The sequence below is a fragment of the Acipenser ruthenus genome, chromosome 2, assembly GCF_902713425.1.
Source record: "Acipenser ruthenus chromosome 2, fAciRut3.2 maternal haplotype, whole genome shotgun sequence".
NCBI classification, from domain to species: Eukaryota; Metazoa; Chordata; class Actinopteri; order Acipenseriformes; family Acipenseridae; genus Acipenser; species Acipenser ruthenus.
Genome location: NC_081190.1, coordinates 47,998,383 through 48,012,058, shown reverse-complemented (window position 1 = coordinate 48,012,058; position 13,676 = coordinate 47,998,383). Strand labels below are relative to the sequence as shown.

The following is a 13,676-nucleotide window of genomic DNA, read 5'->3' as shown; positions in this document are numbered from 1 at the left end:
ATTCTAGGTGAGGTCTTACTAATGCATTGTAGAGTTTTAACATTACTTCCCTTGATTTAAATTCAGCACTTCTCACAATATATCCGAGCATCTTGTTAGCCTTTTTTATAGCTTCCCCACATTGTCTAGATGAAGACATTACTAAGTCAACATAAACTCCTAGGTCTTTTTCATAGTTCTCTTATTCAATTTCACTATCTCCCATATGATATTTATAATGCACATTTTTATTGCCCGCATGCAATACTTTACAATTTCCTCTATTAAATTTCATTTGCCATGTGTCTGCCCAATTTTGAATGCTGCCTAGATCATTTTGAATGACCTTTGCTGCTTCAACATTGTTTGCCACTCCTCCTATTTTTGTGTCTGCAAATTTAACGAGTTTGCTTACTATACCAGAATCTAAATCATTAATGTAGATTAGGAATAGCAGAGGACCTAATACTGATCCCTGTGGTACACCACTGGTTACCTCGCTCCATTTTGAGGTTTCTCCTCTAATCAGTACTTTCTGTTTTCTACCTGTTAACCACTCCCTAATCCATGTGCATGTATTTCCTTGAATCCCTACTGCGTTCAGTTTGAGAATTAATCTTTTATGCGGGACTTTGTCAAAAGCTTTCTGGAAATCTAAATAGACCATGTCGTATGCTTTGCAGTTATCCATTTTCAATGTTGCATCCTCAAAAAAGTCAAGTAGGTTAGTTAGACATGATCTCCCTTTCCTAAAACCATGCTGGCTGTCTCCCAGGATATTGTTACCATATAGGTAATTTTCCATTTTGGATCTTATTATAGTTTCCATAAGTTTACATATAATAGAAGTCAGGCTTACTGGTCTGTAGTTACCTGGTTCGGTTTTGTCTCCCTTTTTGTGGATCGGTATTACGTTTGCTATTTTCCAGTCTGTCGGTACAACCCCTGTGTCAAGAGACTGTTGCATGATCTTGGTTAGCGGTTTGTAAATAACTTCTTTTAGTATTGGGAGGATCTCATCTGGCCCAGGGGATTTGTTTATTTTAAGAGCTCCTAGTCCCTTTAACACTTCTGCCTCTGTTATGCTAAAGTTATTTAAAATTGGATAGGAACAGGTCGACATGTGGGGCATGTCGACCTGTTCCTATCAACAACAACAACAACAACAACAACAACTTACTGGCTATATTCCGTTGTTGTTGTAGCCTACTTGTATTGATTCAGGGAGATGCAAGGGTTCCAATGATGGAGGGTTTTTTTTATTGTCTCAATCGGAACACAGTAAGGCTGAGATGATGCATCGATTTCATCTTTTTCTGTAAAGGGTTTAAGCCAGGGGTTTTCAACCTTTTTTTGAAACTGTACCCCTTCTGTCGGGAGGTTTCAGCTAAAGTACCCTTTACAATTTTCGCTCACTGAATGGTAACACAGTTGCTATAAAATGCAGAATAATCTGGTTAACACATTTATTTTTTCTCCCATTTATTTAATATATAATTTTACACAACAGTCTGGGACTGACAAATTGCTGAGAAAAGAAAACCAAACAGCAGGCTTCATTCTTAAAACTTGAATGCAAAGAATTAAAAGGTAGTATTTAGGAATCTTTCGCTTTCTATTGGGTAAAGTCACTATAAATAATACAAAATGTTCTGCACTGTAAATGTTTATCACGTTACTATTTACTTCCCACCTCAGCATAATTGTGTGCCCTTTAAAATGTTTACAACATCAAAAACATTAACTTCAAGATAAAACTATAATTAATTACTAACTAAAAATGATCCAAAGGGACTCTGTATAATAATAAAAATAATAATGTTAATAAAATGCAGCCGTGGTATTAAGCAAAAACCATCAAAGTATGAGTATTGTGATGACTGTTTACCAGAGCATTTATACTTCTAAAAAAAACGCAGAAACACTGTGCTTCACTGATACGACAAGTTGAAAAGAGAAAAGATCATGAGCAGCACAGAGCGCTCTCCAGGCACAATCACCAGACGCCTGCTTCACCTGTATATCAGAGTGGAAATCCACGCAATCGAAATTGCACATGGGTACAGGTGGAAAATGTGGACATGATAGATTCTGCGTTTTTTTTTTTTTTTCATTAGCCATTAATTTTGAGCTGCTAAAGAAAGATTAAATAAGTATATATCGTGGTTTAGAGAATATATATATACAGACGTGCTCAAATTTGTTGGTACCCTTACAGCTCATTGAAATAATGCTTCATTCCTCCTGAAAAGTGACACATTTGCCTGGACACATTTGTTGGTATCCCTTAGAAAAGACAATAAATAATTGGATTATAGTGATATTTCAAACTAATTAGTTTATTTAATTAGTATCACACATGTCTCCAATCTTGTAATCAGTCATTCAGCCTATTTAAATGGAGAAAAGTAGTCACTGTGCTGTTTGGTATCATTGTGTGCACCACACTGAACATGGACCAGAGAAAGCAAAGGAGAGAGTTGTCTGAGGAGATCAGAAAGAAAATAATAGACAAGCATGGTAAAGGTAAAGGCTACAAGACCATCTCCAAGCAGCTTGATGTTCCTGTGACAACAGTTGCAAATATTATTAAGAAGTTTAAGGTCCATGGAACTGTAGCCAACCTCCCTGGGCGCGGCCGCAAGAGGAAAATCAACCCCAGAGTGAACAGAACGATAGTTCGAATGGTAGAAAAAGAACCAAGGATAACTGCCAAAGAGATACAAGCTGAACTCCAAGGTGAAGGTACGTCAGTTTCTGATCGCACCATCCGTCGCTTTTTGAGCGAAAGTGGGCTTCATGGAAGAAGACCCAGGAGGACTCCACTTTTGACAGAAAAACATAAAAAAGCCAGACTGGAATTTGCTAAAATGCATATTGACAAGCCACAATCCTTCTGCGAGAATGTCCTTTGGACAGATGAGTCAAAAATGGAGCTTTTTGGCAAGTCACATCAGCTCTATGTTCACAGACGAAAAAATGAAGCCTTCAAAGAAAAGAACACCATACCTACAGTGAAACATGGAGTAGGCTCGGTTATGTTTTGGGGCTGCTTTGCTGCGCCTGGCACAGGGTGCCTTGAATCTGTGCAGGGCACAATGAAATCTCAAGACTATCAAGGCATTCTGGAGCGAAATGTACTGCCCAGTGTCAGAAAGCTCTGTCTCAGTCGCAGGTCATGGGTCCTCCAACAGGATAATGACCCAAAACACACAGCTAAAAGCACCCAAGAATGGATAAGAACAAAACATTGGACTATTCTGAAGTGGCCTTCTATGAGTCCTGATCTGAATCCTATTGAACATCTATGGAAAGAGCTGAAACTTGCAGTCTGGAGAAGGCACCCATCAAACCTGAGACAGGTGGAGCAGTTTGCTCAGGAAGAGTGGGCCAAACTACCTGTAAACAGGTGCAGAAGTCTCATTGCGAGCTACAGAAAACGTCTGATTGCAGTGATTGCCTCTAAAGGTTGTGCAACAAAATATTAGGTTAGCGGTCCCATCATTTTTGTCCATGCCATTTTCATTTGTTTTATTATTTACAATATTATGTTGAATAAAAAATCAAAAGGAAAGTCTGATTTCTATTAAATATGGAATAAACAATGGTGGATGCCAATTACTTTTGTCAATTTCAAGTTATTTCAGAGAAAGTTGTGCATTCTTCGTTTTTTGTGGAGGGGTACCAACAAATTTGAGCACGTCTGTATATTATATATATATATACACACACACACACATTATTTTCTCTTACTTTCATTTTTATTTGTGCACTTCTGAGTCATCCTGGATACCCCCAGTTGAAAACCTGGTTTAAGCAAAGGGAAGCTTTTATTTTTTATTTAAATTTGGAATCTGCAATTATTTTTTGCATTAAGCGCAGAGCTTCCCTGCTCCCCTCAGGTCTGACTCACTGAATCTGCATGCGATTGAGCTCACCTTCTCCCCTCTGCCCTGCCCCTTGTGAGTGTTTACTGATGGGATTGGATCTGTGCAAGAGTCTTCAAAGTAACAGAGCAAGTTAAGAGCATTATGCTAGAATTACAAATACTGCATCGACTGAGCTACAACGCCTTTCAATGTTTGACAATTGTTTTCAAATGTAAGACGGCAAGAAAGAAAAGTAAAGACAGTAATGTTTAGTATAATCCGGTAAAACAACTAATTTGCATGACCATTTAACGTGCTGGCCTTTAAAAATGTGCATTTTTTCATTTTGCATCAACAGTTATATTATTTTCCAGTGTAACTATTTCAGATTAACAAAGTCACTAATGAAAAAGTAAGTTTTCACTGTGCTTTAAAAACAATGTCCAACAGGCAGTACCTAACAGGTGCGCCAATCTCCATAAACACACAGGTAACACGCCACATAACAGATCCGCACACTGAGGGAAATATTGCATCAACAGTTATATTGTTTTCCAGTGTAACTATTTCAGATTAACAAAGTTAATATGCAAAACAGTACACAGTATAAATAATGGTAGTAGAAATATACATAAAGACAAGCTTACCATGAAACGTTTTCTTTTGAAAATGCCGTTCACAACATAAAAATCAGTGTTGGAAAATATGTACTAATGTCTCTGCAGGTATTTAAAGTTTTGCTGTTTAAATGTTCTTTAAATTTTCCTTTTAGCACCTAAGTAAAAAATAACTGATGCTCTCTCCAAATCAAGGTCTTAACCCTTTAAGGACCGGGATCGTGTTAACACAATCATACTGAAGTGGGCTTCTAGGACCGCGATCATGTACACACGATAAAAAAAAGCACTTCATTTTTTTTAGACTTATAGGGCCACCTGTACAAGCAGTACAGGCTTGAAACACAAATCAGTGGATAGGGGAGGGGCTGACGTTCATTTCCTGATAGTTATGGAAGGCCATCTGGGTCAAAAACGCATTGTGTAGTACACGTTTCAAATATTCGCTACATGTACTCATTTGGACCAATCAGGAGCACAGAAATGACTACATGTACCCATTTTAATTGGTACGTGTTCTAAAAGAATGACACGAGGTATAAAAAGGTATAGACAATGTCGACCCAGGGGACTTTTTTGACCTGAAAAAAGAAACAAGGACCAGGGGGTCACAAATAGAGGTTAGATAAAGGGGCATTCAGAACAGAAAATAGGAGGCACTTTTTTACACAGAGAATTGAGGGTCTGGAACCAACTCCCCAGTAATGTTGTTGAAGCTGACACCCTGGGATCCTTCAAGAAGCTGCTTGATGAGATTCTGGGATCAATAAGCTACTAACAACCAAATGAGCAAGATGGGCTGAATGGCCTCCTCTCATTTGTAAACTTTCTTATGTTCTTATGTTCTCTACCTCCGCTGATTTTACAGCAGAATGTATTTGAATAGAATATGGCTCTAGACGTCTAGATATGTGTTATCCAAATATCTATTGTAATCCTATCAATTCCTTGGAGAACTGCCGTCTGGCTGTCTACGTGAGCATATTTAGTCTGCTGTCTTATTACTATTACAAGAAAAATAATTAAAACACATTTAAAATTCATCCCAAACCAGAAACTTATACATCCCAAATTTAATTTAACTTAATTAATTGTTCGCTTATTAAAAATAAATTGCAAATGTTCGTTTATTGTGAATTTCTGCATCAAAAGTGCGACCTCACTAGAAACTAGTGCTGGGACGAACGCAGGATTTTCATGTTCGCTCATAATTTAAATGTTTGTTTTCAAAAAGTAATAAAAGCCATTATAATGCTCAGAATGCAGGCAGAGACAGCATAGCAGCAGGGGCAGGGGGGTGCGGCCCCTGTGTGTGTGTCTATTTTACAGCAAGATGTTACAATATGTAACAAAGTAGAAAAATATCCCAGGAGTAAATAATAAGTTGTCTAGGCCTTACTTTACCCCGGTGAATTAACTACAAAACCAAGAATGCCAAACAGCAATTCAAGTTAAACGTAGTTTAGTTTATTCCCAAAATAAACAGTACATAAAGTTGATAACGCATTGTATTTATTTTGTACTTTTTTTCATTCTTTGCCATTGCCGTTTCTTCACAGTAAACAGTGGCCATCGACACGTTTTCATAAAGTAATAACATGAGGTTTACTTGTGCCTTTTTGTAGCTGAACAAGAAAACGAAAACAGAAATTTAACTTTAAACACTTCAAATAAAACAGAAGCAGAAATGGCGTTTAAATGGCGAAAAGTGAAGGGGAAAAAAACTCAGTGTTGGTTCTCGTTTATTACATTCCACATAACACTACACAATATTTCCAGCAAGTGGGGCACTGTTTAAGTGAGGCATTTCAGAATGCTTGCCTTTTTTCTATCCCATGACATTCTGACTCACTCTAAAGCAGCACAGCGCTTTTTTTTAACCCAGATGGCCTTCCATAGATCACTATGCATGTGCGTGCATAACCTGGTTTGTTTACTTTTTGCTGTCTAAAAGTTTCAAATAGAGGCTCAAGAGCTGCTGTGTTTATCCTGTGTTTGTTTTTGTTGTTTTTTTAATATATTAATATCACATATCACACAGAGCTCTTTTTCATTTTCGATTTTTTTTTTTAATAGTTTTGCAATTCCTGGTAAGGCGGTAAATAAGTGCAAGGTATTTTTGTCATTTTTATCGAATACGAACATCTGATTTTTGTACCTGAGTACTGAGTTTGAGCAGCCTAGCTGAGGAGGTTAATATTTTTAAATCACAAAGAACAAACCTTAGCAGGATGGAAAGAGTTTTCTGTGTCAATCTCAGGTACATTTCTATTAAAATGTAAGTCAGTGAATAAGTTCATACTTTCATTTAATTTGGTTAGAATACCTTTTTTAAATCTGTGTGCACTGTCCACATTTGAGATCAAGATGGTTAGAAACAAAAATAAATCAATGTTTTCTATTTTGGGGACTTTTTTAAATATTGTATTCTATAAAATCCCACAAGTCCACACTGCCTTAGAGTTTTTTTGTGTAGGAATATGTAAAATTAAATAATTTTAATTCTGAATGTCATGGTTCTATGATTCAAGGCAATGTGGAGAATGCACTACTGAATAATTATAAGCAAGCGTCTGCCGCTAGTGTAGCCTTCTCCTAATCTCCAAACCCAACCACCCAAGACTTCCATACTGTAGCATCCCTCCAGCAGCAGGAGCAGGGAAAAAAAAAAAAACTAACAACCTCTGCAAGAAACCGTCATGCCATTCATGTTTATTGGGCTATTTAAATGAATCCTGGAACGAGCACACAGAAGGTGCATGCCTGAAGAGGTCTTCCAAGTGCAAGCACTCATGATTGGCAGGCTTGCCAGGATATTTGAAATTACACTGAACATATTTAAATAAATAAATACATAAATACAATATTTTTGTGGTGGCGGTTCTCTTTTGTCTTTGTCATTCATCACTTTAAAATCTACTCACGTCTGCATAGTGGCCAGTCATCCCGCAGCGGTGACACTGTTTGTGCCAGTAGGCCCTCTCGATGCACTTGTTGTAGCAATGCCCAGGCATGTAACAGTTTGTACAGTATCTGTCCGGACAGGAGCGCTGCATGTGTCCCCTGACCGCACACATACTACACACAGGAGCCTTCTGTAATCAGAACAAAAGTTTAGAAACTTCAGTTGATTTCAGCAGCATGCATTTACCCCTACCTGAATTTTTTTTTTGTTTTTCATTTTTTATTACAGTATCTAACTCTACACTCAAGCCCGATGCACACATCAAGGAAACATAAGTCAGCAAACAGACCACTGCTGCAGCCTAAAAATTGTAAATCCACTCCATACAGCAGACCGGAATTCTCGTATGTAACTTATATCATTTGTAATAAAGGCCTTTACTAAACTTTATTAGTATTAGTTCTTTATATTTACTTACCCTAAGGTGTAATTTTAATTATGGCAATATAACAATAGCATTATAATAGCTTTAAAAAGCATAAAATAACTAAATCTCTGATTACTGTGTACAATTATTGGAAGTTAACACTGCATAAAACGCCAGCGACTGTTTGCCTTGCTATGTGGTACTTCTTAAAAGCACCTATAAGTATAGCGGTGCCATAATCAAAATACAATATCGGTTTTAGTGAAGAAAGGGTTAAAATGTAATAGTGAATGAATTGCTGGGGAATGTCAAAAAAGAATTATGAAACAAATACACAATCTTGTGCCATCTCCATCATGCAGAAACTTAAAATTGCCCACTCCAGGTCAAGTATTGAATTCAATAAAAAGCTATGAAAAAAGCAAACTGTCACATATACACTAAACACACACATCAAAATAATTTAGCATGGCAGTACTCATTCAGTATGAAGTTGTGCAGTTGGTGTATTTATTCCAAGCCTGTAATCCAATCTACTTTGCTTAAGTACTAACACAATGTGTCATGAATGTGGATATTACTATGTGGACTTATACTTACTTGCCTTATGTGCCTTACTGCAGAACATAATAAAATATACAGCGATTTATTGCCAGCACATTTTGTGAGTGTCCTCAGCAAGTGATAATGCAACATTACCAACACATCTCTAGTTGGCTGCAATAGCTCTCTAAATGTTGTTGCTGCTGCTGTAAGGAATGAGGTTTTAAGAGAGAACTTGCTAAGTGGTTTGAGTTTTTGGTTACTCAATAGTCCATAACCAGTGAGTAACACATTAGCAAATAATAATAATAATAATAATAATAATAATAATAATAATAATAATAATAATATTGGACTTCGATTTAATTTTAAATCTTGAAATATCAGATGTTAATTGTTATGTAGTTTCATCACAACTTGCTGGTCAGAATATAGTAGTTCTATGTTGTCTGATTTTCAAAACAACAAAACTGTGATTTCATGTCTATGAAATTTGTATGAAAAGTAATCACATCACATCACATCACTTCAGCCCCTAGAAATTGACAGGCTTAATATGTACAGATGGTTGTTCATTATTCAAAACAGGCAGCTTACCTTGGGGGTAGGGCAGTTTTTGGATAGATGGCCATGTTTGTTACAATTTCTACAGGTTACGTTCTTGTCTGGTGTGTAATAACGGCTACGGAGTTTGATTCTGCGTGCCGTATTTGAAATCTGGGCCTAAACATGGGGCAACAAAAGAGCAAAACAACTTTGAATGACACAGCAATGTCAATAATATTTTATGATGCATTGTTAATTGTGGTAGGCCACAAAAATCAGCTCATAACCTGCTTTTAAAAAATGTCTTACAACCACATTTTCCTAACACATATTTAATAGATATCTATTAAAAATCAAATAAATACCTCAATATCCTGCTCTGAGATGGTCCATGTGTTATCAGCTGCCCCTGCAACATAATAAGTAGACAGTGTTAACTAAGTGAATTCTTTACTAGCATTAAATACTAATCCATAATCATAACTGACATATAAATCCACGCAATGCTCTGTCAAAAAACAGCACCATGAAAGACTTTATGTTTAAGTGTGAATACCATCTGAAACTAAAATGCCAAATGTTTTATACACAGAGACAGGAATATAATATTTGCTATACAAGGGATGAGACAATGGTGCTAAACACCAGGATTGGACAGTTACCCATACTCTAGCAAATTGTTAACATGTTTTTCACTTCGACTGCTACTACATACTGTACACAGTCTCAAAAAGCTACTTAAAAAAAAAAAAAAAAACTAGTTGCGAGCAACTTTACGGTTTCCAAGCAGTTATCGTAAAATTTAAGCGCATTATAGATGAAGCTTTATCATCACAACTGTGCTGTGTTAATTTTGGCACAAATATTGGAATTGTTGGTTAGTAGCCAATTTAAATTTTATTTGGATGCACACAAAATTCTAAATAGTATGCAGTCATATAGACTGAAAATAATGCATATAAGAGGCTAACATTGTTCTAAATTCTAAATCGCTGTTTGAGTTTGTGTGCGTGTGTGTGTGTGGTGACCTTATTCTTAAATTTTGCAATATAAAATAAAGTCTACAGCATGTATTGGTTCTTGTAAATTTGAATGCCGCTATCATTTAATGTGCATTTTTAAAGCAATAGTAAGTGAAAGTGTAACGACTGGCTATCAGGGGTGCCTGGCAAATACACAATTCACCATATTTAATTGTTACCAAACCGCTACTAGGACATAACATGTGCACGATTTATGAGTAACAACACTCGAATCCTATGCCGAGGAATTATAAACAGGACAGAGGAGAGAAGAAGCTGGAACAGAACCCAGAGAGACAAAACTGGTTCTTGTATATTTTAATGCCACTATCATTCAATGTGCATTCGTTAAGCAATAGAAAGTGATAATAGTGTAACGATTGGCTATCTGGGGTGCCTGGCTTCGTTGCCACATATTCAGAATTTGCGATTGTTGCTTTATCAGTTTAGTCTTAATAACTATAACTATTTTTTTGGCTTCTGTTCAGCTACAACAGCGTTAAATGTGATTACAGAACATTTGTGTACAGCCCAAGAAGATGGTAATTTTTTTCAAATTCTTTGTGTGTATCAGTATTGCCTGCATGTCCACGAGGTTATAAGTAAACAAACAGCATTACCGCTGAGAAGCTGGTAAGCTCGAATTATACTAAAATGTCTGCTTTTTGGGGGGGATTCTCCATGAATAAATATGCAATCTTTACAGTTACAATGCTATTTCATAGAGCAAGCGATTGTGAAGCGTTCTGTCTATACATTTGATTATAATGTGATATCTGTATAATGTGAAATAATGTATAATGTGATATGTTGTAACAATTGTAAGTCGCCCTGGATAAGGGCGTCTGCTAAGAAATAAATAATAATAATAATAATAATTATCAAAAATAAATATTTGAATGAAAGATACGGCCCCAAAGTTTTCACATGCATCTTTTAAATGGATTACACGCGGTTTCGTTTCAACAGATTCAGGATTTGTGACTGTGTTTGACCACAGTTCAGTCGTAAAAATAATTATTTAACGATTTTTAAGCAAACTATATTCATGTGACGTGTAAAGCTGATGTTTTATGCATTTAATTGTTTCGATTGTGTTAGTTTAAAAAGCATAGTGCACAGGGGTTTCGCTGTCGCTCGTCACTCGTAATTTGCGAATGTTTTTTGAAAGTGACGACAAAAATAATGTGGAATCGTCACTAGTGACGATCATTTCTGTTTGTACTGTAAAAAAAATCCCTTTTGTTAAAGTCACACACAACGTCTCGTTCTTTAAAAGAAGGGATCGCTAAACCATAGAGTCACTGCTGCTGATCAGATCAGCGCCTCGGCCTCATCGATTCATTGACTCTGCAACGTTCTCATCCCGTGGTAAGTGATGTAAATGCAGTCAGCCATTCAGCGCCTCAGTTTAACATGTTGCGTGTCAGTTACCATGGTAACCCAGACCGCTTTATGAGGCTGTGCTCGGTGCTGCTGTAGCTTTCAGCCTCGCATTACTCTTTGCAACCAGACAGCTTCTGCCGCTGCGCTTTCACGACTACAGAGAGTTCTGCTCAAACCTTTGCATCCGCAGGGTTAGCGCCATTGCGCCAATGCCGCGCTGAAATTCTCTTAACGCGCTCGTGTGTCCCCCTTCCCTGACCAGACGCAATCAATACCAATACGCAGTAAATGAACGTATGTTGTATTACCATGACATGTCTGACGACAGGCTAATCTTTTTTACTTGTTTCTTTACACTTGCGTTTTCATAATTAAACTCCAGTGCTTTTATTCCCCAGTCCAGTAGAATGCGCTCACACCCACCCTGGTTACACAAAAAGAAACTTTCACAGTAAAGCATGGACAACAACATCAGGCTTGCTAACAACATGGCCCGGCGCAAATATAACCTCGTATCCATTACACCCGACCATTACTACTGGAAGAATAAGTAATAAGCTTCGGCAGTGACTGTTCAAATATAGGTTATTATAGTTGTGCTTAAAAATACTGTCTGAGGAAGATTTGTGAAACGAAAACGCATCAGTACCTAAAAAAAGAAAAAAAGTAGCCTAGGGTAACCTTATAAAATGTGAAATGTGTCTTTTCTATGACCAAAAACGCTAAAATTCAGGGCCAGAATTATTCCGTATGTGTTAAGCACCAACTGTCTCTTGACCATTTCGCCAGTAGGCCTATAACGAGCATGATAAAATTGTATATATACAGTGTATGTGGTTTTATACGGCACTGTATATATGCCTACAATACATCTTGCATTGAGAAAACACCACTGGAATTGGAATAAAGGAAATTCTTATGTAATACAGTTCACTTGCAGCATGGTTTTGGTAAGTATCATTTTCTAAACTATATAATTATGTGCAATATTAAAATAAGTTAAAATAGCAAATCCACAAAACCAACGTGCATATTTGACATTTTATTTGTAGTGTTCTGTGTAACACGGGCCATCGTTTAACCTGAAGCAGATATACTCGTTTGTCATATTATCAACAACACCAACGTGTAAAAATAAAGCAACAATTGTTTTGAAAACTGTCCAAAATATTTACTTGGTGGCTAAGAATGAAATGTCAAGATAAAAATGTCATTTTTTATATGGAAATTGTCAAAATAAAAGGGGAAGCTGGAAGAATTTACCAGTCAGGACAACGGCATTTAAATACTACTACTATTAAACTATCTGTTGGTAATGTGGTTTCTTCTAGCAGTTTTCAAACTGGGGTACTAGAGAAAAATTCTGAAATGGCAGACAACGCATTTTATTTAGTACCACTTGCCAATCTATTGCAAACTTTTGTCACGTTCAGCGTTTAATCGCTAACACCAGACTGACTCGCTGTGACAGCGTTCAGTGCATACATGGCTAATTTACATATTAAATATGTACATTTTAAATAAGCCCTGTTGTTTAAATGCAATATAAACAGTTTGGCGGTTACTGCAGTTTGTCTGGGATACAAAAAAAGACATTTTAAAAAACTAAGCCTCTTTAACTCATTTTATTTCCTGTGTGCGTTCATGCCTGCAAGTCGATATTTTATTCTTCAATGACCCGATTAAAGTTTATTGTAACTTAAGTACTACATTTCAAATTACAGAATGTATGGCCAATCAGAAACCAAAGTATTGTCATGCGGTCTAGTTTGACAAGCCGTTACGTCTGGTGTGAGAGTAGTTTTAGCTTTCAATCCAGTGAAAAAATGTGGATTGTTTGCTCAATACTAGTACATTACTAGCAAATGGCGATCAAGGCGAAATACCATCAAAGATTAAAAACGCCAAAAATGTCTTGCGACTGAAGCTCTCTCCAATTTCCCTGCCATTATCAGTGATTTGTGTGGTAACAAGCAGGGACATCTATGACACTGATACTAGGTAAGCGTTTTATTGTTGTTTTTTAATTAGCATCAGTACTGTACGTTTCAGTCACCAATAATTTAAGAAATGCCAGTAATATGTTTTCGTATTGAGGCCAGCTGTAGAGATGCGTAGATAGTGAACTTTGCCTTCTTTTCTATAACTTTATCATCAATATAAATACATGATTGCGGTAAACTTGTGCGCACAAATTAAAAAACAAAACTGTTAGCCAATACTGTAAAATGTCGCAGAAGAAAATCCACTTGTTTTTTCAGCAAGAGTGAAATAGAACAAACAGAACAACAAGTTGTAGAAAATGAAGACTTGGATTTGGAACACCAGAAAAAAAAGAACAAACAAAGCTGACACGTGTCAGGTAACAAAAAAGAAAACAAG

General features: G+C 36.6%; 1 protein-coding gene across 1 annotated transcript in view; it reads right to left on the bottom strand.

The window, feature by feature from the left end:
• The window catches only part of zcchc7 (zinc finger, CCHC domain containing 7), a 79,676-nt gene that overhangs the window by 52,365 nt on the left and 13,635 nt on the right, over positions 1-13,676 (bottom strand). Inside the window, exons 3-5 of the mRNA XM_034013789.3 lie at positions 9,252-9,295; positions 8,938-9,063; positions 7,390-7,560 (exon numbers count right to left, since the gene is read on the bottom strand). Coding sequence (XP_033869680.3) covers positions 7,390-7,560; positions 8,938-9,063; positions 9,252-9,295 — 341 coding nt within the window. The remainder of the gene's footprint in view (positions 1-7,389; positions 7,561-8,937; positions 9,064-9,251; positions 9,296-13,676) is intronic.